Here is a 23,415-nt window from a genome sequence, read left to right on the forward strand (position 1 = left end):
CAAAGCATTTCTCAATATTACTTCTTTACTTTTTAAGTCAACAGAAGATTATTAAACTAGGAAAACAGTAACTCTAAATAAAACAAAAATGCATACTTTTTATGTTCTATTTTTTGAACTCCAAACCTAAATCGAAGGTCAGGATGCTTACTCGGATAAATCCATTTTCTGGAGGAACTGGCTGAGGACACCCTGAATCTGGTTCTACGTCAGGAAGGTCTATTTCTTGTATTACTTCGTCATCATTGATACATGGTTGTCCACTAAAAGGGAAAGAGAAATATGTGCATATATCATAAATATGTATATATGTATGTGTATATATATGCATACATATACTTACATGTGTACATATAGATGCATGCATATATACATTACATATGGGTACTCATATATATATTAATATAGAACAGAGAAAACATTAGCAAGAAAAGGGTAGCAACAGATCCAATACCTCACAAATGTGTTGTGTTGGAATAGGTGAAATTCTAATTATTTCTTGACTTAGCAGTAGGATAATAAATATCTTAACTCTGTTAGCGGGGTAACATGACTCATTCTTTCCCATTACGCATTCTTACTTGTTCTCCATTATTGAAAATGTGCAGTGCTCCTCTTGCCGGTTCTCCCCCTCACAGGGTTTCCCTCCTAATTGCTGGGCAGGGTTGTTGCATTCTCGGGTTCTTGATCTCTTATAAGTCACATCACACGTGCTCCAGGATGACCAGCAGCCCCAGTTCCCATCTACTGCCTCTGGAACACAGGAAAACCCATCCACTGATCATGGTGCATCTGAGAGAATTTGGGCTTTGAAGACAGACCAGCTTGGTTTCCTCACTCCTTAGCTTTGTAATCAATCCTTTGTAGAATATCACAGGATTACTGTGAGGATGAAAAGAAATTAGGCCCTGACACATTGCCTTATTTCCCTTTCCTGTCCCCACTGCCTGAATAAAATGATGACAATTGTGAATTGTTTTCAACTATCGGCGACACATCACACACATATGCGTATGCATATATAGATGTATAAGTATGAACTTCTGAATAGAGTACATATCAAAGTACATGTTTAAAGGTAATGGAATATATTCTCCCGCCCGTAACACATCCCCTTTCTAAGGAGGATTAGAGGTAGCCATGAACATTACCTAGTCCTGTATGAAAACTTTGGTTGTGGCTCAACTTATCCCTATTACAATGCCGTCTTCTTTCTAAGTTATAATATATAAAAAGGCTTATAACAGCAGTATCATATCTTTTATTTTATAGTATTTTCTGTTCTTTTATTTTATGTTACAGGCATTGTGCTGTGTATCCTTTAGATATATAATTTAAAAAAAGTCTTTGGGTACATACTGACATTATTTCCATTTTATTGATGAGCAGATTGAGGCAAAGAGAGGCTAGACTTTCCTAAGGTCTTTTCTAAGGTCACATAGATTTTTCCTAAGGTCACATAGCTAGTAGGTCTCAGCTGAAATTCACACCAGGACTGTTTGGGGTTTGACTCTAGAGTCTTTTTTACAGGCTTATTTTCCTTGGGAGTTTGCATCAGGTGGAAGACGCTAATAGAAGTGTTTTGTTTTTGTTTAAATTGACCAATCTTTTGGAAAGGGAAAAGGTGCCTGCCTCACCTTAAATTCCTGATACTTACTCGATTTGTAATCCGGCGAGCGTCTCTCACAGTTCTCCCCGTAGGTGCCGCTCTGGCACACACACAGACATTGGGTCCCTGAGAGTGTGGGGCGGCCGTTATTAGGGCACGGAGCGCACTGGCAAGGGTCAAACTTGGCTGCGTATTCCCGAAAAGCTTTCCTGAGGTTGTTCCGTCTTGTCACCGCACAGGGGATGTTCCTTACCAAGTCCGTAATGGGAGCAAGCTGAGAGCAGAGAGGAGACCCAGTCACATCCCTTTGGCATATGTTGCCATCACTGCCTAATTCTCATGGAATGAGAGGCAAAGCCTGGCACATCCCACACTTCAAAGGGATTATTGCAGAATATAGTATATGGGCCTGTGGAACCAATGGAGAAACAGGGAGGGCGAGGGAGTTTCTTTCCCACCCACATGGGTAGAGCCCCTCTCTGCAAGGTCAGCTGGCTTCTGTTGTCTCTATAGTATGCCAGCTGTGCTGTATCTGGAGCTTCCTTTCCCTGGAATTCTACTATGAAGGACGCCCCATGCGCGGTGTCGCTGATGTAGATTTGCATCGTGTTATTTATTAAGCAGCAAATGCATGTGTTGATATACTGAGATAGGTGACCCAGAGTTGGGCAGCTCAGGAATGCTATCCTGAAGCCTCATTAAGTTTGAGTAAAGCGAAAAACAAACAAACAAACAAACAAACAAACAAACGAAAAAACCCGGAGAGGATGAAGAGAGGTTTTCTGTGTTCTATGTTTTTCCAGGGTTAATATTGGCTTTTGGTGAAACCAGAGGACAAAATGTAGAGTGGGAGAAAATGGAGAAATGAACTCACTGGTAGGAAGAGTTACAGTAGCATATAATTAGTATTTGAAAACCCCAGCGGAATGACTATCTAATGCAGTGTATGACTTATAAATGCCCAGATGAGCGGCTGGATCTCATTTTCCTACCATAACCTGGAGAGCTCAATGTATGTTCATGCTGCGTGTCAATTACTTTTATAATGATTGAACTCCTTTGTCTTCATTTAAATGAAATGAACAGAATAGCTTGTTAGAGGGCTTTTTAAAATGCGGTTATGTTTTAGGAAAAAATGGCTCTAAATGGCATATGACTGACATGTGGGCAAAGTATTCCATCCATAATAAAAATCACCTTTTCATGTAACTACAACAAATACAAGACCAGTAAACTTAATCAAAGGTGATAGAAACACAGAGCCAAATAGATCTAAAATCCCATTTATTCCACGGAGCTATAAATGAAGATTTAGGAGTGCTCATCAAATAAAAAGTTGCAAAAAATATACCGAAATCAAATTTATTGTATACACAGACAGAGGAAGAACACTAGTCAAGGCAAGTCTTAGCAGCTCTAGTCACCAAATTCTCTTTCTGGAGATTTTACATGTGCTAGGAATTCTAAATGCTAACCTAGAGAATGCTTGTTTGAATAGCAAAAGCAACAGATATGTAATTTAACAAAGGTCCATTGTGCATGCGCAGTGGAGAAAGACATTTCCTTTATCTTCTGAGAGGAAAATGGGAAAAGAATTGTGTGACAGTTCCTTTGGGCTGCTAGAGAACTACTTTAGCTCTCTTACCTGTAATACTTTTTAATCTTACCTCAAAGTCAATCACAGCAGGATTATCCTTCAGTGATTCTACCCAGTCAGAAAAGACCTTCTCTTCTGGACCAGAGGTCCCTTTCTCCCATGCCAAAGCAGCTGCGTACTCACTCCTCCCACCTTGCACAAAGGAGATGGACTTCTCTGTTCCCTGCATAATTGAACCTGCAAGGTGTTTCAAGAAAATTACTCATTTGTACGGTGTCAGATGGTGGCTGAATTCATCATGGTGATGACTTCTTTGGGTGTATAAATATGAGGTGCACACCTAAAAGCTAACATACAATAGCATACAATGTAATATTGTATGTTAGCTATATTTTAATAAAAATCTTTAGAACAAAAAGAAAAGTACTCGTTAAATGTCCTGCAAATTCAACCTTTAACGAAAAAGCTGTTTGCACAGGAGGGACAAGTAGATGGAACAATCATGTAGCTCCATTAAGTAAGCTAAATGAAAAGCAAGAGGACACCAGTCCTCATTCCTACAGGGAGTTCAATAATAGAAATGGTAATAACAGTGTGAATAGTTACCGTTTATTAAGCAGCTTGTACATGCCAGGCACTTTGCACACATTGTCTTGTGTAATTCTCACAACAATCCTGAGAAGTAGGTATTGTTACAAACATGGATGTTAAAGCTAGAAGTAATCTGGCCTGGAACACAGTTACTAGGGTGGGGTGGGGGTCTGAGATGCAAATGCACCCCAAGTGCTGACTACTCTGCTCCCTGCTCTCTGATGCCAAAATCCCACTTCTGATATATATTAGTATATGTATGTCTTGGATCCCCGGGATGATATAAACCTCATGGCTTCTGATATCCAATTAGTTGACTGCCATGCAGGAGACTCGCAATTCACAGAAAAAAAAGCTGGCAGAATGCTTTTCAACTTAAAGACAGGAGTAAAAACACAGCTAACCAAAGAGGGAAAAAAAATAAATAAACCTCACGGTAAGAGTTGGCACAATGTTTCTTTAATCTACACAGCACAGAGTTTTATACAAATTTTCAAAACAATCCCTCTGAAGTAATGGTGTCTAACTAATATTAATATGAATAGAATCTGAGTAATAGGAAATTGTAGTAAGAAATAAAATCAAATGAAAAAGAGGCTGGTGATATGGGTAATAGTTAATGCCATTAATTTGATGTCTATTCTTCAATGCCAGGAAGGATTAGCCATGCCTCTAGTAAGGTAGTCTAGAATGATTAGAACAATGGGTGAAATACTCCCTATGAAGAGTAGTATGATCCTTTCCAAGGTGAGGCACATAAAATAATACAAAGGGATATAAGAAGAAAATTTTAGAGGTTTTAGAATTTATTTTTCATATAAAAATAGGAAACTAGTATTTGCCAATACGTTATATACCAATGGACAGTGACAAAGTATAATTGTCTGAAAATAAAATCAGTACAGTTAATTACATACAGGAAAGATTTAAAGTCATTCATAAGGAATGCAGAGAAAAAATTCAGATATTAACAATTATTAAAGATAATCTAATAGAAATGGAATGACAAATATAATTTCGTATGTGGGAATTACTGTCCCTGAAATATGGCAATTATATTTTGTCCTTGCAGTGTCTAACTTATTTATAACTATAAGGGTGATATTTTTCAATGTTTGTTTGTCAGTACCTTAGCTTTTAAATCTCCCTTTTCATTTAATTCTTACATTTAATCTTTTGTCTCTGAGCTCTTGATTTATTGAACTCACATTCTTATTAAATTATTCTATAACGTGAAAAATTGGTATAGAATCTGTAACCATTCTTTGGATGATATTACTAGGTTATTTGTTTTGCACTCTGTTCTATAATATTTTCCCCTCTTTTCCTTTTTTTCTATAATATAGTACGAATGCGTAGTTGTCAAACAAGTTCTCATTTTGTTTATGTTTAACACGGGCATCTGCACATAGGCTATCTATATACTCTGATATATTTTAAATGATCTATTTATTAGTATAGTAAATATTATATTTCTATTTATTCCTCGTCTGTCTCCCCATGAGAATATAAGCTTCATAATGTGGAAGTTTCTGTGATTTTTCTTCCCTTTGTTCTGAGCAGAATGAGTAGGAATCAGTCGTTGAAGTAAGGGAATAAGAGAATCTTACTCAGAGGAAGGAGTTATTTATAACGGCAAGGCACAGGAAAGGGCATGACTTACTCAGGAGACTACCTACAGTTTAGCTAGGTAGAGGAAGAGAGGCAGGAACTTCTCTTTAAGGCTTTGTGAAACCATTACAGGTTTAAGGCAGGAGAGTTGCATGATAAGATTTGCCTTGGACAAGATTCCTCTCACAGAAAATGGTAGAATAGCTTGGAAGAAAGCAAGACTACAGGCCAGAGGCCAATTAGAAGGCTTCTGTGATAATCCAGGTTGGAAATAATGAACAGAGGGCATGCTCATGGAAATGAAGAGATGGGGATAAGCGGGAGAAATATTAAAACAATAGAGTGATTACATATTGAATGTGGAGGCTAGAAAGAGGGAGAAATCAAAGATAACACTCAGATACCTGATTTGGTTACCTCATCCTTGTTTACATAACTCTCTTAGACCCTTATCAGTCTGTATTTTGCATGGTTGTTAATACTTTTCAGTACTTTGTAAGCTCCTTGATAGGAAGGGCTGGTTTACACCCATCTGTACATCAGAATGCCTGATATTGGTCAGCCCATGGGAAGGATCAATGAATGTCAATTAAATTAAACAACCTAAGTATAAGATAAAGAAAACCTTTAACTTTTTTCCTTTTAAGTAGTGCTGATGATACTTTATTTGTACTCTTCCCCCCCGCAACTACATACAGGGCTCTGAGGTAGATAAATGAAATAAATGAAAAGTTAAAAACAGCACAGACACGTGCCGTGCCGTATGGTACTTAAATTACTGTCAGCCTCAGGACGCACTGCGTAAGCTGCTAAGAGAGAGTACTGTTACCTTCGTATTTCTCTGACATCTTGCTAGTGGTGCACCGTTCTTCCACTGATGTTTTTTTAAAGAAAAGAAAGCGTTTCTTTGTTACAATCTTGACACAATTTTTAATTTCTTCCTCTGTTAAACCTAGGAAATAGAATACAAACAAAACCCCTGAGAATGCACCCTTGAGAATTCAGAGAAGAGGATCATGAGGCTCCAGGCCCTGTGAGAACTACCGATACTTGGTACCAGTCGCCATCTTCTCTAATTCCCATAAGTGCGAATGAATGACAGGTCTTCCCTACAGACTCAGTCCTTCACAGACCCTGGCACAGTCCTGAACAGAAGAGGTATTTATGAGTCCCCGCCATCTCTCCCTTTAACACTGGCCCTAAGAAGCACACATGGGGTCATTGTGGCTCATCCTAGGGGATCACATTGGCCTCTCCCTGTTGCTTACACACAAGGAACCTCAGTTTGCCGTCCTACTGGCCACTGCCACTGTACAGCCCTGCAAATCAAGAGATGGACACATGCTCTGCTTTCGGTGCCCCACTGTTAGACCTTCTTTCTGGGCCACAGCCGATTCAATGTGATTTTTTTTTTCCCTGTAAGTCTTGTTGGTCATCTCTCCTTCTGTGAACACTCATTCTCATACTTGTTTATGGTTCCTCTCCTTGGCTCAGCTGCTCACTTCACCTCTACTTCCAAAACCCATTTGTTCTGCTCTCAGAAATTCTGACTTCTGACCTACGAATTCCTCTCTTCAGCGTCCTCATTGACTGTTCTCTCACTCTCCTTATCTTAATTCAAGCCTGTTCTTGATAAGTTTCCTGTGGTCTCTAAAGAGAGATCGGTACTGCCTCATCCCCAGCCCCTTCACATGTGGGAGCTGGGGTTGATGTCTTCCTAGTCTCCCAGTGCTGCTTCCATAGGATGCCTCTCCACAGTTTTATAGCTTTTGGAAAAACCCTGATGCTCTGAGGCTCAGGCCACCCAGTTCTAATATGTTTAGTCCTCATTGTTCTTATCTTTTACCAAACTTCCAAGTATCATTTGTTGAAGATTTTGTCATCTGAATCATTCTTTCCCACCACTATCTTGCCATTATTCTCAATGACTTCAAAATCCATGTAGATGTCAGGGACTGAGAGGGACACAGCGCAGGAAAACAGGTCTGGCTCTTTGTAGGCTGAGTTAGTAGTACTGCCTGCTTATCTAGGGGTAATTTGAGAACAATCAATGCCCCCCCCCCCTTTAACTGCTTCCCCAGCCATCTGACCTGCTACCTGAAACATCAAAATTAGAATCCAGGTTTTTTTGATGTTTCCTTAAAAATTGCCTTGCAAAACACAAGCACATAAGAGGTTAATATTAGCTCTTAAGCACCTTAAAGCAAAGTAATTTATCAAATACTTATATTTAGGGTGGCAGGTTACGATAGGCAGGGAAGAGTGTGTTTAGAGCTTGAGGCACAGTTTGGTGTGATGCTGAAACAGAAACCTAAAGGTAGAGATCCCTGAGAAATGAGACTGGGTAGATGGGGTGGGATCTGCCTACTTCACAGTTTTCTCAATAGTTTGACACATTTGAAGGGATGCATTATAAGTTGGGAGTAAAAATTCTTGGTTTGAATTTCTCATGTTTACCTTGTGTCTTAGAAAAATGGCTATTTTGATCAGGCTGAATAAATATGAGTCATTTTTCTCCTGGTAGTATTGTTCCTATAAGTGGGTCAGTCCAATGTAGAGGCCATGTTAATAGTTTAAGGCATCTATAGCAGTTAACTCCCATCTTTTCTTAGTCTTTCATTAGGCTTTTATACTTTGTAAGTGAAATTAAATTTTATGTGTCCAATTCACTAATTACAACATAATTAATTAACCATAAGCTTAGTTAATTTCATTTCCTGAGGGTTAGAGGAGACTCCTTGAAGATTTGAATGAAGAATCCCTCTTATGAGAAACGGCGTTTCTCATGCAGTGATTACTATATCAAGGCTGTATCAGGGAATTTCTGCACAAGCCTTCGCTTCCCTTCAGTACATAGTTTGCTGCCTGACCTCTGTCCACATTGACAAAGACTTGCTTGATGCTACAGGACTGGGCCTCTCAAAGCTGAGTATCCCTCTGATGTGGCACAAGGTTGAGTATTTTGGAAATGTCCTCAGTTACTCCAACTGGACAAAGGTCAATAGCGTTAGTCAAAAATGTCATACCAATAAATAGTGGGGCAATGAATTTTTCTCCTCAATTCAAGCAGAAAATTTAAACTCCTTTAACCAAAGGAGTTTAAAATTACCATCTGACATCTTATGATATTTTAATTGTTTAATGTTTTCACTGTATTCCTGAAATTCTTTTCACTTTGCACACTGAAGCAATGTCAACTTATATTCAAGGATTTAAATTGACTGTGAGACACTGAACAATAGAGGAATGAATCAAGGGATGCAAATAAAAAGCAATTTAATTTTGTTTATTCTTCTTGAGGGAGACAAAATATGAAATATTCAAGTCATTTTATCAAAATTTATGACAAAGGACATGATTCATATTGAATAAAGCAAACAAAAACCTAAGCTTATACTCTAGTTCCATGTTATGGGAAAGGAATGGAAAGAGAGACAAGAGAGGAGGCCAGAATATATAATCATCTAGAAAGTGGGCCAAAGTAGGTAAACATACCTTGTGGAGAATTCCATTTCATTGAGATTTATTTCTGTCTGATTGTGCTTCATCTTAACCACAATTAAAATTGTGCACCAATATTATTATTGTGGACTCAGAGAAATATATATGTGTGTGTGTGTGTGTGTGTGTGTGTATAAACACATATATAGATACACACACTCATTGAACATAAAAATGTATATTACATGTAAGAATATTGCATATAAGAATATATTTTATTGACTATTGAATATACATATACACACACTATAAATATTATATATATATTATGTTTATATGTGTGTGTATATGTACATAGGTGTGTATGGTTATACATTTTCAATTTCCTATCACATCTCAAACTCCCTTTCTTTCCTTTATTATGTATATCTCATTGTCAGTTTCTTTCTCCATTTATAGAGAAAGAGATGGAAGCTGAGAATGTTCCAGTAGGGGAGTATAGCTCATCACTCATCATTTTGGTTATGGGCCTTCAACTATTAAAATGCTTGATGGTTGATTAAGGATTCACATCATTCTTTAACTGACCTGATCTCTAAGACTTCAGAAGATTTGCTCTGAATGCATGATGACTATAGCTCATCAAGTGGAGAAATTACTCTCTGGGTTACAGCAGCAGTGACCAGAATAATTTTATCCCAAGGGTGAGATAAAAACAACTCAAGGGTCAGACATTTCCCCCAACCATTTTTGCTCAGCATTAATGTTGATGCTATTTTCAATGGCAGAAGACATCAAATTTATCATGCAAACATTGCTCCCGTGGAAAGGATAGCTGAAATGAACATAAAGGTTAGGCAGTGTGGAAAGTTCATCACAGCATAAATCTTTTCAATTTCAGTAACTCTGTCAGGTGAAATTTTTTGAAGACCAGCTTACTGCAAGCCCTTCTCAAAGACATGTATCCCATCTCCTCTCTTAGGCAGCAGATCATGAGGGTTCTCTGGCCATTTAAGGTTTGGAAGGACTCAGAGCTGTCACATTAAAACTTAATATTGGCCATCTGAGATGTAAGAACAGAGGGATCGACACTCTATTGACCCCAGGGTTGGCCCGATGCGATTTTTTTTTTAAATAAACTCTTGGTTTCTTTTGTGTAAAAGTTACATGATCAAGAATTATGATTTATTTGGGGAATTGGTCAGTTGAGTTCTGGTTACCATTCTGTTTCTAACCATGTTCTCAACAGACACAAGATAGAATCATCACAAGGACCCTGTATCATTTCACACAGGAGTCTGAAGACAAATTATTCCAAAGGTATTTAAGCTGTAACAACAATTAATATTGGCAATTTCTGATAGTTTTTAAGAAACCAAAATTTATTCATAAACTAAGGTTTATATTGTTATTTTATATGTGGGCAGGAAAGCATCACTGATTAAGCACCGAGATATAAAGTTGTAACCTTTCCTCAAATAAAAGTGCTTCTCATTTGATTTCAAGCTTTATCAGTCGGTGCATATCTGGCCCTCATTAACTTAGTCCCTTGTCAAGTCCTTGTTTGTTCTTTCATCTTACACCCATGGCTTTTAGCTAAAAATCATTGAACGAAAAGGACTTCTAGTGAACTTGCTATAATTATTGTTCTGTAACATTATTATTGCCTATATAAATGTTATAAGTAAATTATCTTTTAGAATTTACTTCCAGGACAAATTTTTCTTTCCTTAAGGTAATGCATGCATCTCTCTTTTTAGGTCACAGCTATTGTGTAGCTTATGATATTCCCAAATGTCAGGAAATTTAGAGACAAGTCTGATGCCCCATCAAAGAGGTTAGCATATTTATTTTTCCGTCTTTTTTGGTCCTAATTTTCTATTTTTGTTTTATTTATTTGAGTGTGTACTTTTTGGTTGTTCTTCATATGATTTTAGAAATAAAGTAGGGTCTAAATGAAGTTAATAAAAAAGAATTAAAACAATAGAGGAAGAGGAAAATGAATTACATGCTATCAGATCAGTTTAGAAAAAAATGAGGGCTGAAGAAAGCATACCTGAGTTCTTTAGCTCCTCACTGCTAAACTGGTAGAGGAGGTCATACACGCCTCCCAGGGAGCCAGAGGTGAAATAGTGAGTCCCGAAATCATCAAATATCCGGCTATACAGAGCATAGTTGTATTCTAGAGGCAGATGGTTAAGTGATTTCAAAAAGACATCAGAAAGCTGCAGATCTTTACTTTTCATTGTGAAGTTTAAGACTTTTATCACTTTATGGATCCTAATAAAACTAGAATCCTAAATAGGAGGGAAAAAAAAGAAAAGAAAAGATGATTAAAGGTAGTGAAAGCTTGAGGTTATCAAGCACTTAAATCTAGTATTACAACAATTTTAACTATTGCATATTCTCACATACAAAATTATAGTTTTCATTTTATTTTCCACTACATTTTCCTGAGATGTTCAAAGTGTTAAACTGATAAGATTATCTCAATAATGTAAACTGTGTGACTAAGACATGTGTTCTTTACCAAAAAGAGATCAATTAGCAGAAAAATAAATCTTTTTCTTTTGATTGTCAATCATGGCTTCAACCCTACTGAGTTTTTGTTTAGAAAGTCTTGCTAATGCAAATAATTGAAAAAAAGATTGTGCAAATTTTCAGTTGCAAGTTATTCAACTAAGATTCATCATACCTTTGTTACTAACTGGGAAAAAGCATTTAAATTCTCTAGGCCTCAGTTATCTGTGAAATGTCACGTGGTACACAGATGAGCGCTATGTACCAGGTAACATTTCATGCCTTTTTCAACATAGCACCAAATAAAATGCTATGATTCAAAATTACTTAGGGAGTAAAATTAACCAAAATTATTTATATCCTCTCTCCTCCACCCCTAAACAAAAATATTCGTTCAAAATTTTTTTTTTTTATAATTGTTTCTTGTTATGTCAGGTTATTTTAGGATTAGATGGTTGGTATTATGCCCCAAATCTCATTCTACTAAATTGTCCTTCTACAAAGCCACAGAGTTTTATACGTGTATCCATGTAACTGTTCTTTTAAAACAATTTAATATACTTTATCTGATCTCTCAATTTTAGCAAATGGTAGTGTTTGAGTAATAGAAACAGAGAGAGGAGCATATTTTAGCAAAAGAACTTTATTGTAGCTATAAATTATTAAACAGCTATAGTCCTGTATGCTGTAATTGTGGAGCAAAATGACTGCTAACACAAAAGAAAAAACAATAATCACAAAGATTGAAGAAGTCATCATTTACCCCTCCCTCTCTTTCCTTTCTCATTTCCTCCCTTCTTCTCTCCCTCCCTCCTTCCTACCTTCTTGCTTTCAACATATTTATTGCTTGACTATCTCAGGTGCTGTGGACACAGAAGTGAACAAAGCAGAGATCATGCCTTTGTGGAATTTACATTTTAAGTGTCCATTAATTCTACGTTTTAAGTTTAATACTTGAATTTTGTCACAGAACCATGGCTTGTGAAAGTTGGAGAAGCATTGTGCGTTTAATAAGAAGTGCAAGCACTTCCTGAGTATCTGAAATGCCTGTTCAGATATGGGTGGTTAAAAATTTCCAGGTTGCTTTAAAAACTAAACAGTGGAAAATACAGTGAAATTTTTGGTAACTCATCTTAGCACAAGTACCTCCAAGGTGCTCCCCAGGTCAGTGCATGATGGCTGGAATTGGCTATTTTACACTAAAAAATTATGTGACAGTAGGTTATTAACCATGTATGATCTATTTCAACATTCTGTGAGAACTTCCTTTAATTTAGCCATGTTTTTGTGGGTTAGATTTTGTAAAGTAAATCAGAAAAGCACTGAATCTTATTGAAAAAAACTAATGTTTTGACTTTGATACAAACTATATGCCCAACAAACATGTTAGTCAGATCTGTGATTGACAAAATTAATAAATAAAGCATTAAGTTCCATTGATGGGCTTGGATTGATTTTCAAGTTTGTGGTTTATTGTTTTTAAGATTTGAAGACTAAGAGAGGTTGTAGTAGTACTTTCTATTTAGATTGAGATTTCCTTATTCTGTTCAGATTTAATCAAAGACAATAGTCATGGTACAGGGTTGAACCATATGAAGTTGACAATTTCGTAAGTAAAAAATTATTGAATGTCAGAAGTTTTACATGTTTCCATCTGATACTGTGAATAATCTTAAATGTTTCCACTTTATGGCAAACTATTAGAGGATCAAAAACAGTAGTTTATAAGGCTTCTACAAGTGTTTTCTAGCGTGTTTGAAACATTTATAAACCAAATCTTTATAGCAATTCTTAATGTCAAGACTGATTTTATATATATATATATATATATATATATATATATACGCACACACAAACACACACTCACACCTACATATATATATATATATATATATAAATATGTAGGTGTGTGTGTGTATATATATATTATAAACATATATAATATATTTATGCATATATATATTACACACACACACACACACACACACACACACGTATACATATTTGTGATCCTGGATATCAGAATGAGCTAGGGACTTAAAAAAAAAAGAAACCAGAATCACATGCCCAATCCTAGATATTCTGAATCAGTAAATTAAGGGAAGGACATAGGCGTGATGGTAGTAGTGATGTATTTTTACTTCCTAGTAATTCTGATACTAACTTGTCTTAAGAAAATAGTTTGGTAAGTTCAAGGGACACTCACTATATGAGCCATAGCCCATTCAAACTGAACTAGCAATCTATGTTATACAAGGAATCTATTTTATTCTCATTTTTTCATATGTTCATACCATCATAGCTGTACTCTTTTCACAGTTTGTTGAAATTATGAATAAGTGAATGAATGACTAAGCAAATAGCTTGAAGTGTAACGTATAAGAATAATGGATAAGAATAATGGACAAAAATCATACAAACTGATTTCAATTCCCAATTCTGGCATTTACTCACTGTAACATCATCACAGGAGCCACTTAGCTTCTTGGACTTCAGTGTGTGCTTGACACATTAGGTATTAATATTTGATAAGTGTGTGTCAAATTGAAAATAAATATACGGACTTTATGTGTGCAAAATGGTGTTAAAAATACTCTGATTATCTCTTAGGGTTCTTTTGAAGATAAATGCTTACAAAATTTATCTATAAAGTGCTATAAGGTCTCATTTATATAAGTGTATTAATGAATGAATAAATAAAAATATGAGGGACACTATAGTAAAGGCAAGAGGAGCCATAAAACGGTGCCCTTTAGGTGTTGGTCCCATTGGTTCCAACATTGTTACCTCTCTCTACTCTTTTCACCTCCCTTCTCACATTCTGTGATTGAGGGTTCAGTCTCCACATTCATTTCTTTGGAAAGAGCAAACACTACTTAAAGTGGTGTTTATAGTGAGGAACAGATACTATTTTAAATGATACTAATAAATGTCTAAAAATGTCTAATGGAAAATCTATCCCATAAATCATTTAAGAGTTGTAAGACATATCCAGGAGATTTCACATGCAAATAATAGGAGAAAAAGGAACAGATGAAGAAAGATTAATGGATAAAGATTTTATCTTTACATAAAAGAGTCCCATAAGTTCCTGGCAAGATTAATGAGAACAGTCCAACATTTAGACATCACCTAAATTCTAAGCATAAAAAAGTTGTAAATTTCCAGACAATACAAAAGAAGGAAAATCAGCTCTACATGTGATTTTTTCCTATGCAGTAACGGAAATAAGGAAACAGTGGAACATAACATCTACTGACCATTAAAAGAAGACTATGATCCAAGATTCCATATCTAGCCAAGATATGCTTTATCTTTCTTGCTCAGGGAAAATGTAGACATTTTTAGATACACTATAAGGATTTAAGGAATATATCTTGCATGTATCCTACTTGAGGAAAAATACCAAAAATATGACAATTGAATGAGAACAAGGATCTGAAGAAAGGAAAGATGAGAGGAGAGGAAATGGTAATGAGTAAATGGAAAAAAATATATGTGCATACGCACATACTCATATATACAAATACATACGTAAAATATCACACAAATATAAAATACAAAAAAATATAAAAAGTTGGAATTTATAAGTGTTATGTGAGGAATTTTAAATAGAGAAGACAAGAGTCAGAATAAAATACAAATGAACATATATAATATAAAAGCAAATACAAACCAATCTTTATGGAACATAAAGGTTTTGAACTATCTCAACAAAACAGGTTTTGGAGGTCTGTGATGATAGTGGTGGGGAAGTGGAGAGCAAATGTTTTCTCAAGGAGAGAGTGAAAATGTGGGTTTGGGGAGCTATAGGTATTACTGTGATAAGAGAAAAACATAGGTATAATTATGCTTTATAACTAGAGAAAGGTAACTATAGCAGAAATTTAAAGCTTAATAAAACTTCCAAATGACCAAAAGAATAAAAGGGCTAGTTTGAAATATGACAAAGATGGCAAAAGTAAAGAAACAGGAAACAGCAACCAAGTGAAAGGAGTAAGAAAAATTAAAGACGGGAGAAAAATGATCAAGTATTTCAGTGAGTATACTAAATCTGAGTTGGGTGAATTGTCTTAGCGAAGGCCTCAGACTGACTGCATTAAAAGCAAAGTTCTGTTATATGTGGTTTATAAGAAATACATACACCTAAAGCAGTAAGACAAAGAAAAGAAAACAACCATAAACACAGCCAAATGGATGCAAAAAGAAAGCATCATTATATACACTACATCTAGAATTTTTGAAATGAGATAAAATGACAAAAATACTAAAGGTGTTTAAGTATGAGTTAGAAAGCCTTCTGTTTGATATCAAAACTCCCCCCTTCTTATTGCATGATTGCTGGAATTGGTAGTAATTTTCAGAAAAGAGTAAAAGAATTAGAAACCATTTTTATTACCTTTTTATGGGAGGCTTGAATGGCTTGTTTGAAGGCAGAATTATGGTTGGAGGTTTGACTTTTCGATGAGGAGTAAAAAATTGGCACATTAAAATTGTTGTCGTTTTTGCTGATATCTGAAATTTGCTCATTTTTATTCTTTTCAAGAGGAATTAAATCCTTATAGAAATCTGTTTCCAAATCGTCTTCTTTAGTTTCTACCTGAGAAAAATCCGTATGAAATAAAACAGAATTTAGGAAATTTTGGAGCTACTTGTGAAGATCTAAGATCTAATGCAATGATCATTTATTTATGCATTCAATAAATATTTATTGAAGATCCATTTTGCTGCTGAGCAAGGGATAATGTTAGTTCCTGCCCTCAGGGAGTCAATAGTTTATTTAGAGAGAAAGACAATCACAGACACTTAATTGGATATGTGAAGTGTTGTGCTGCCAATGGAATTACTACAAATAACTATAAACCCAGAGAGACAATACCAGAAAGGCTACCTCAAGAAAATGACTCCTAAGCTGAGACTTAATGGGGTAATAAGCAACAGGGCCTATTTTCAGTGTGCTTGTGAATTTGATGCAGTTTGCAATCTAATTTAAGATATCTTTCAGAAAATTAAGGCCTAGACAAGGAGAGGGCAAGTTCTGACTGACCCTGCTCTGAAACCATCTCCATCTCTTTACTCAACTCAATGTTGGGCATCAACACTCTACTGGCCATGTCTGCAAGGCAGAGGACAAGTAATCAATTGGTTCTGCCTGGTGGGTGGTTATCTTCACTGACTTGGTCTGGGAAGAAGGGAAAAAAACAGTGGGACTTACGCTGAGTAGACCTGAATTTAAGTGCAAGTTAAATCCTTGTTATGGTTATGCTGGTAAGAAGAGAACAATGGATAAATTTTTTAAAAAGTTGCAAAACAAATTGAAGAGTAGTACTTCTTCATGTTAAAAATGTTTGTTTGATTTACAATAGAAAAATCTTTTCCTGTTTTATAATATTCAGCATTAAAATACACTGTGAGGCAAACATGTCACCATTAAATAGCTTGCACAATTAGTCAAGCAAAGACAAAATAACCCAGCTGCGAAATTCTTGCTCAACAGTAAAAAACAGAAGTTCAGTGTTGCTTTTCGATATTGCAGTGCATGCTAGTTAGCTTTTAAAATGTCTACGAATAAGTTAACAATGAAACAATATAATTATATTTAAATATAGTTGCGGACATTTCTTTATCATGTCTCTAAAAAACCCAGACTACAAAAATATTTTGTTTTATGAATTAGCTTTCACACAAGAAAAGATGTATCAGCTTAAAGAAAAAGATATTAACATGTATGAAAAGGGGTTTGGGTATCATGGCCAGAAGCTCAGAGAAAATCTGATCATGCAATTAGCTTGGTGGGAAGGCAGGTTTACAGATGAGTGGTACTAAAAATTAGACTGAACTGGAAAACTGGGGCCAGGCCTTGTAGGCCCTGATAAAATATTTGGATTGAATTCTAAAGGCAAATTTTGCATGTAATAAGTTCTTCAAAAACATTAATTGAATGAATGAAAAATTGGGAGTGTTACCATCACATTTGTGGTTTTGCAAAGATCACATAAACTACATAGTTAACTAAAGTGAAGGCAAAGAGAGTGGTTTGAAAAACTTGTAATAAGCCAAGGGGGACAGGTTAATGGCCAGGTCTACAGGAATGGTGGTTGGGTAGAGAGAAGCTGGTAGATTTGAAAGATATTTAGGAGGTAAGTCAACAGAAGTTGTTGACCAAGTATATGGTGGTGGGGAAGAAGGGAGCCAAAGAAGGAGGGAAAGAGGGAGGGAGGGAAGGAGGGAGAAGAGAGAGAAAAAGAGAGAATGGGAATGCTGTTTCATGAAAGAGAATATAGAATATAGAAAGCCAAGGCAACTTTTGAAAGGAGGAAGATGAGTTCTTTTTTTTTTTATTTCTGTGTAAGAAACAGCTGGTAGGCTCTGAGAAACTTTATTTGCCCAGGAAGCGATGTTAACCAAATTCTGGGGAAAAGGTTTTAATCTCCATTTTGCACATTACTGCGAGTTTCTCCCTGAGCCCATCCTGACTATCTGTGGATCTTGTGGGCTGATGACATCTGGGGCTCCATGTGCATTGACACTTTTACTTTTGTGTTTGAAGAAAGAAGATGAGTGTGTAGGGAGAGGTCGAAGACAGTTAATAGAGACTTGAGGAATGGAGGGGGCAGGTTGCACCTGGTTTCCTGTGGTGTGAGGGTTAGAAACAGAGCCTGAAGTTGTGAATTTTACAAGGGATTTAGGAAGGATCTGAAGGATTGAAGAGCTATGAAGATTTTCAAGCTTTGGGGTGCAACAAGAGGCCATGTCTAGATAGGCTGGTCTACTGGAAGAATCAAAGTGTAGTGGTTACCTCGCTCTGCAGTCTACTGGTGACAGCAAATGCTTAGCACACAATCAGTAGCAAAAACAGTGACAACAAGAAAAAGAGAGGATTCCTGACTGATTCAAATCTGGGACTGGTGCAGAAATTGTACAGTGACTGAGCTCTGCATTCAGCAGTTGGGGGATCCCTGAAGGGAAGAATTCTTCCTATGGGTTTCTAGTCTGACTTCCTGTCCAACACCTTCCCTTCCCTGCCTTTCCCTCTTTCAGAAACCTCTCTACAACCAGCCCATTATTTTATCTGTCCTAATAAACTCCAGTAATATAAGAGAAGGGAAGTCATACGTCTGCTGGATTTCTCCTCTATTATTTTCAATAGCTTAAGTACAGCTGCCTACTAAAGGCATAAACAAAGTAATGTAGGATTCAGTGAAAAGTAACCCAATAGCTTGTGACCTTGGATCTGATCATTCCCAGATCTTTGTTTGAAGAAATCCCATTACCATTTTATATCACCATTACCTTTTGTAGCAGTTGAATATCATCTAGAACTCAATGATGTACAGTTAGAGATCAGCGCAGTCGGCTTCTTAAGTTTGGACAAAGTTTTAGAATTGCCTTGATAATGAAATGAGTCTACTTTATTCTGAATGGGGATTTTCAGGCTGTGTTTCCTGATTAACTTGCCATCTAGGCTTGGGTTACCAAATAATGCCTGTGGATCAAGTGGTCTGCTGGTAAATATTTAACAACCAGCTCTCTGGGAGGGGAAAACAAAAACGTGACTTACTACAGCATTTGCCTTTTCTCATGGTGTATATATATTCCTATTATAGCTGATTTCAACCTACCTATGTGGCACCTCTGAATTCCAACTTGGGTAATGATGCCTAGTAGCAAATTATTACAGAGTATTTTCATGATACAGATACAGTAGATGTAAGGTAACCTTAGGTGCATAGATAATAATAAAATGGAACAAAATCATTGAGAAGAGATAAATTTTGAATAACTATCACCTGTGTTTTTAACATTTTTATTTAATTGTAAGATTATATAATTAATATTTAATAATGTCTGAATTTAACAATTTGCTTGCAAAATTCCTGAAAATTTACCGATTGGTTCAATGCCAGCTACAAGAGCTGGCATTGGTGAACCTCACAGGTGATACCTTTTAAATTATAGTTTATGAAAGGTACGCAGACCTGCCACTCATTACACAGTTGTTAATGTCTTTCTTGATATTATTGTCAAGGTCTGATTTAGCACAACTCTGAGAAAGTTCTCCATCTTCAATGAGCCTAAATCTCCTATTAGTAAGGTGGATATAAACAATTTTCTACCTTTTAGGGAAAGTTGTTATTGAGTAGAGCACTATATGAAAGGACTTTGAAAACTCTAAAGTAGCCTATAAATGTAAAGTGTTATCTAAGCCCAAATTTGCCCTAATCTTAAGTGCTGAGCTTAACTTTTCTTACTTGTCAAATTGCTTGAAATAAATGCTGGCTAAGAATATAGGCAGTATGTTCTTTTGGAAATTATTGTGTTTTGAAATGAAGCTTATGTATTGGTTGCTTAGGACCTAGAAAGCATCCTCCAACAGAGCAGCAGTATATGTAAATATTTGGGTTTTAGCTCTATCCACAAAGCTTATTCAATGCAACATATCTTAAGCGTAATACCATCATTGCCAGAGTTTTTGATGTTATTATTTCTTTGGGATGTCTCTTCCGAGTTACTATTTAGAATAACAGCAAAACCTTTCTTTCTACCTTCTTTGGAGGTGGTGGACCCTCTGAGATTAGTCTTCTGGATCTGTGGGGAAATAGTGGGTAGTGCCTTTACTTGGTCAGAGGTCACTTGTTACTCTTGTCACTTGTACTTTCAGGCAGAGATGGTTTCTTTTGGTCTCCCAAAAGGTGTTTGAATTTGACAGTTGGACCCCAAGGACATTCCCCACACTCATTCATATATATTAGATGGTGTTAAATTGAGTTTATCAAATTGAAAATTGCCAGTATTTATATGTATATAAAAGTTGTTTTAAAGGAAGGGTTGAATGACTTTTGCTGGATTCATACTATTCATCATGTGGTCTCAGAAATCCATAGACTTTCTGAAATTCTCTCTAGCATGTCAAATTTGTATGCATGGATGTTACCATTAAAATCATGTCTTTTCTGTTCCTATGATCATAAAATAAAATAAAAAATAGATTGTTTAGTTCAACAAGTGTGGAGCACTTATTGTGTGTAAGGCACTGGCCTACCTTCTGGGGGTATGTAGTACACTGCTCATGACCACTTAGGAAAACAAACAGAAAACCACATCAATTAATAAAGTAGGAAGGAAGGTGGGCAGAACCTTAGATTCATCGTGACTTTTTAGAAGCAAGACACTCTTTTATGTCTAAATATAATAGTCACCTGAGAGAATTAACTATGCAGGAGAAAATTCTAAATGAATCCAATCATCTTTCTGTGTGGCGATACCTTACAGCTGTATGCTCACTGAAGAAAGCATGGACTCTGGAGTTTGGGAAACCTGGGTTTGGATCTCTAATTAGCTACTTACTAGCTGTTTGACTTTGGTCAAATTAGTTACCTTAGTTTTTTCATTTGTAAATCGATGATAAAAATACTAACCTCATTGTGTTGTGTAATAAGTAATTAAAAATGCTCATTACCTCTTTATTCTGTCCCTTCATTCATTATTCATTTTTTTCATTGAAAATTTAACTTATAATCACCACTGGAGTTGGAATGCCGCCACGATAGGCTGTCATACCTCAAAGTTGACATTTTCCAGATTGGCCGAAACACGGTATGGATTACTTGCTTTAATGCTTTTGACAGTTTTACATATTCCTCCAGTGAAAGAGTTATCAAGGACGTCTCCTCTGGTCTCTCCTGCCAGCAAATGATACCTAGAAATATAATAATTTTCGAGAATTCAAGAGATGTAATCTTTAAAATATACCTTACTTATGTGAAAGAAATTCCTCTCTTAGACATTTTTGACTCATGACAAATGACTTGAACAAAGCCCATTTTTTCTAGTCTATGGTGAAGTATCCAGAAAGGTTTGGAAGCCAAAATTCAGCCCCTCTGGCTCTGTTAGCTTCTCCTTATTCCACTCACATGGTTGTTCTGGGCTTTCAACATGAAATAAAATTTGAGTTTATAATTATTTCATAGTTTACAAAACCAACACAAACTTTGAAAGTAGATTATGAAATAAATTATTATATAATGAATGCCATTCTGGGTCCACTTCCTTCAGTCTGATACAGTAAAGGAATTCATATAGAGAGCTAAAAATGAAATAGTAATAACAATATTTTAATAGAATTGTAATAATACTACTGTTTTTATTAATAATTAATAATATTTAAAATTTATTTAACAAATGCTTACATGTTACTTAGCATAAGTCAAGCACTGTTTGATCTATATTTAATATTAATATTATATTTATTTAACATTTCTGATAACCATGTGATGTAGATATAATTATTATACCCATTTTACAAATGGGGAAGACTGAAGCATATAGAGTTTAATTAGCTTAGCACAAACCAAGTATTTAAGAAATTATTTGGTGGTAAATGAAATACTCCTCCAAGTTGCTAATAGTTTTCCAAATTCTTATAGATATTAATATGTATTTCACTAATGTCTATGAAAAAAAGAAGTTTTGTGTTAAAAAGTTTGGTAATGCTGAATTACATATGATGAGATAATAGAAAAAAATATATACATCTCATTAAAAAATGAGCAGAGGATCTTAATAGACCTTTCTCCAAAGCACACATACAGATAGCCAATCGACATATGAAAAAATGCTCAATGTCACTAATCATCAGAGAAATGCAAATTAAAACCACAGTGAGGTATCACCTCACACCTGTCAGAATGGCCATCATTAGTAAATCAACAAACAAGTGTTGGCAAGGATGTGGAGAAAAGGGAACCCTCATGTACTGTTAGTGGGATTGCAAATTGGTGCCATTGCTATGGAAAACAGTATGGCGGTTTCTCAAAAAATTAAAAATAGAACTACCTTATCACCCAGCAATTCCATTCCTGGGTATTTATCCAAAGAAATTTAAAACACTAATTCAAAAAGATATATACACCCTTATGTTCACTGCAGAACTATCTAAGATATGGAAACAACAGAAATGCCCATCAATAGACAATTGGATAAAGAAATGGTGGTACATGTGTACAATGGAATGTTACTCTTCCGTAAAAAAGAATGAAATATTATCATTTGTGACAACAGGAATGGACCTAGAGGGTATTATGCTAAGGGAAATAAGTCGGATTGAGAAAGACAAATACCATATGATATCACTTATATGTGGAATGTAAAGAACAAAATAAAGGAACAAAGAAAACAGAAACAGACTCAGAGATACAGAGAACAAACTGACAGTTACTAGATGGGAGGCTGGGTGAGAAAGGTGAAGGGATTAGGAAGTACAAATTGGTAGTCACAAAGTAGTCATGGGGATGTAAAGTACAACATGGGGAATGTAGTCAATAGTATTGTAAAACCTATGTATAGTGTGAGATGGGTACTGGACTTATGGGGGAGGGTCGTCACTTCATAAATTATATAAATAAACATCTAACCACTGTGCTATACACCTGAAACTAATATAAAACAATACTGAATGTCAATAAAAATTAATTAATTAAAAAAATATATAATGTTCTTTGCCCCCAGTTCCTGGCACAGAGCTCCTAAAATCCATTGTAATCTCCTAAGCAATAAGAGCACTAAGAACACCTTTTGTTCTAATACTTGGTCTTTGACCCTTGTATCTGATATAGGGCTCCTAAATCCCTTGACATTTCCTGGGTAACAGCGGTGTCTTTCTTCCTTTTTTTTTTTTTAATTTATTTTCCAGTTACAGTTGACATGCAATATTATATTAGTTTCAGGTGTACAACATAGTGATTAGACACTTATATATATATCTTATGAAGTGATCACCCTGATAAATCTAGCACCCATATGTACAAAGTCTTTTTTTTCTTTATGAGGTGACTCTTGGTGGGCTTCTGGATGGGGGCTAATCACCAAAAAGACCAAGGCTTAATGAGAAGCTTGGAATTTTCAGCCCCACCCTCCATTCTCCAAATAGTGGAGAGTGGCTGTAAATGGAGTTAATGATTGAACACGCTTACATGATGAAGCCTCCAAAAGTTCCAAAAAGTATGGAGTTCAGAGAGCTTCTAGGTTGGTGATTACATGGAGGTGA

At 35.8% G+C, this 23,415-nt stretch overlaps 1 protein-coding gene across 7 annotated transcripts in view; it reads right to left on the minus strand.

Moving 5' to 3' along the window:
- The window catches only part of C6 (complement C6), a 64,188-nt gene that overhangs the window by 24,437 nt on the left and 16,336 nt on the right, over positions 1 to 23,415 (minus strand). For all 7 annotated transcript variants that reach the window (XM_033111044.1, XM_033111048.1, XM_033111043.1 and 4 more), the window contains exons 6-13: positions 20,931 to 21,069; positions 15,769 to 15,969; positions 10,906 to 11,146; positions 6,238 to 6,360; positions 3,277 to 3,443; positions 1,658 to 1,883; positions 582 to 753; positions 152 to 263 (exon numbers count right to left, since the gene is read on the minus strand). In XM_033111044.1, the coding sequence (XP_032966935.1) occupies positions 152 to 263; positions 582 to 753; positions 1,658 to 1,883; positions 3,277 to 3,443; positions 6,238 to 6,360; positions 10,906 to 11,146; positions 15,769 to 15,969; positions 20,931 to 21,069 (1,381 nt within the window). The remainder of the gene's footprint in view (positions 1 to 151; positions 264 to 581; positions 754 to 1,657; positions 1,884 to 3,276; positions 3,444 to 6,237; positions 6,361 to 10,905; positions 11,147 to 15,768; positions 15,970 to 20,930; positions 21,070 to 23,415) is intronic.

Source organism: Rhinolophus ferrumequinum, chromosome 7, assembly GCF_004115265.2.
Source record: "Rhinolophus ferrumequinum isolate MPI-CBG mRhiFer1 chromosome 7, mRhiFer1_v1.p, whole genome shotgun sequence".
NCBI lineage: Eukaryota > Metazoa > Chordata > Mammalia > Chiroptera > Rhinolophidae > Rhinolophus > Rhinolophus ferrumequinum.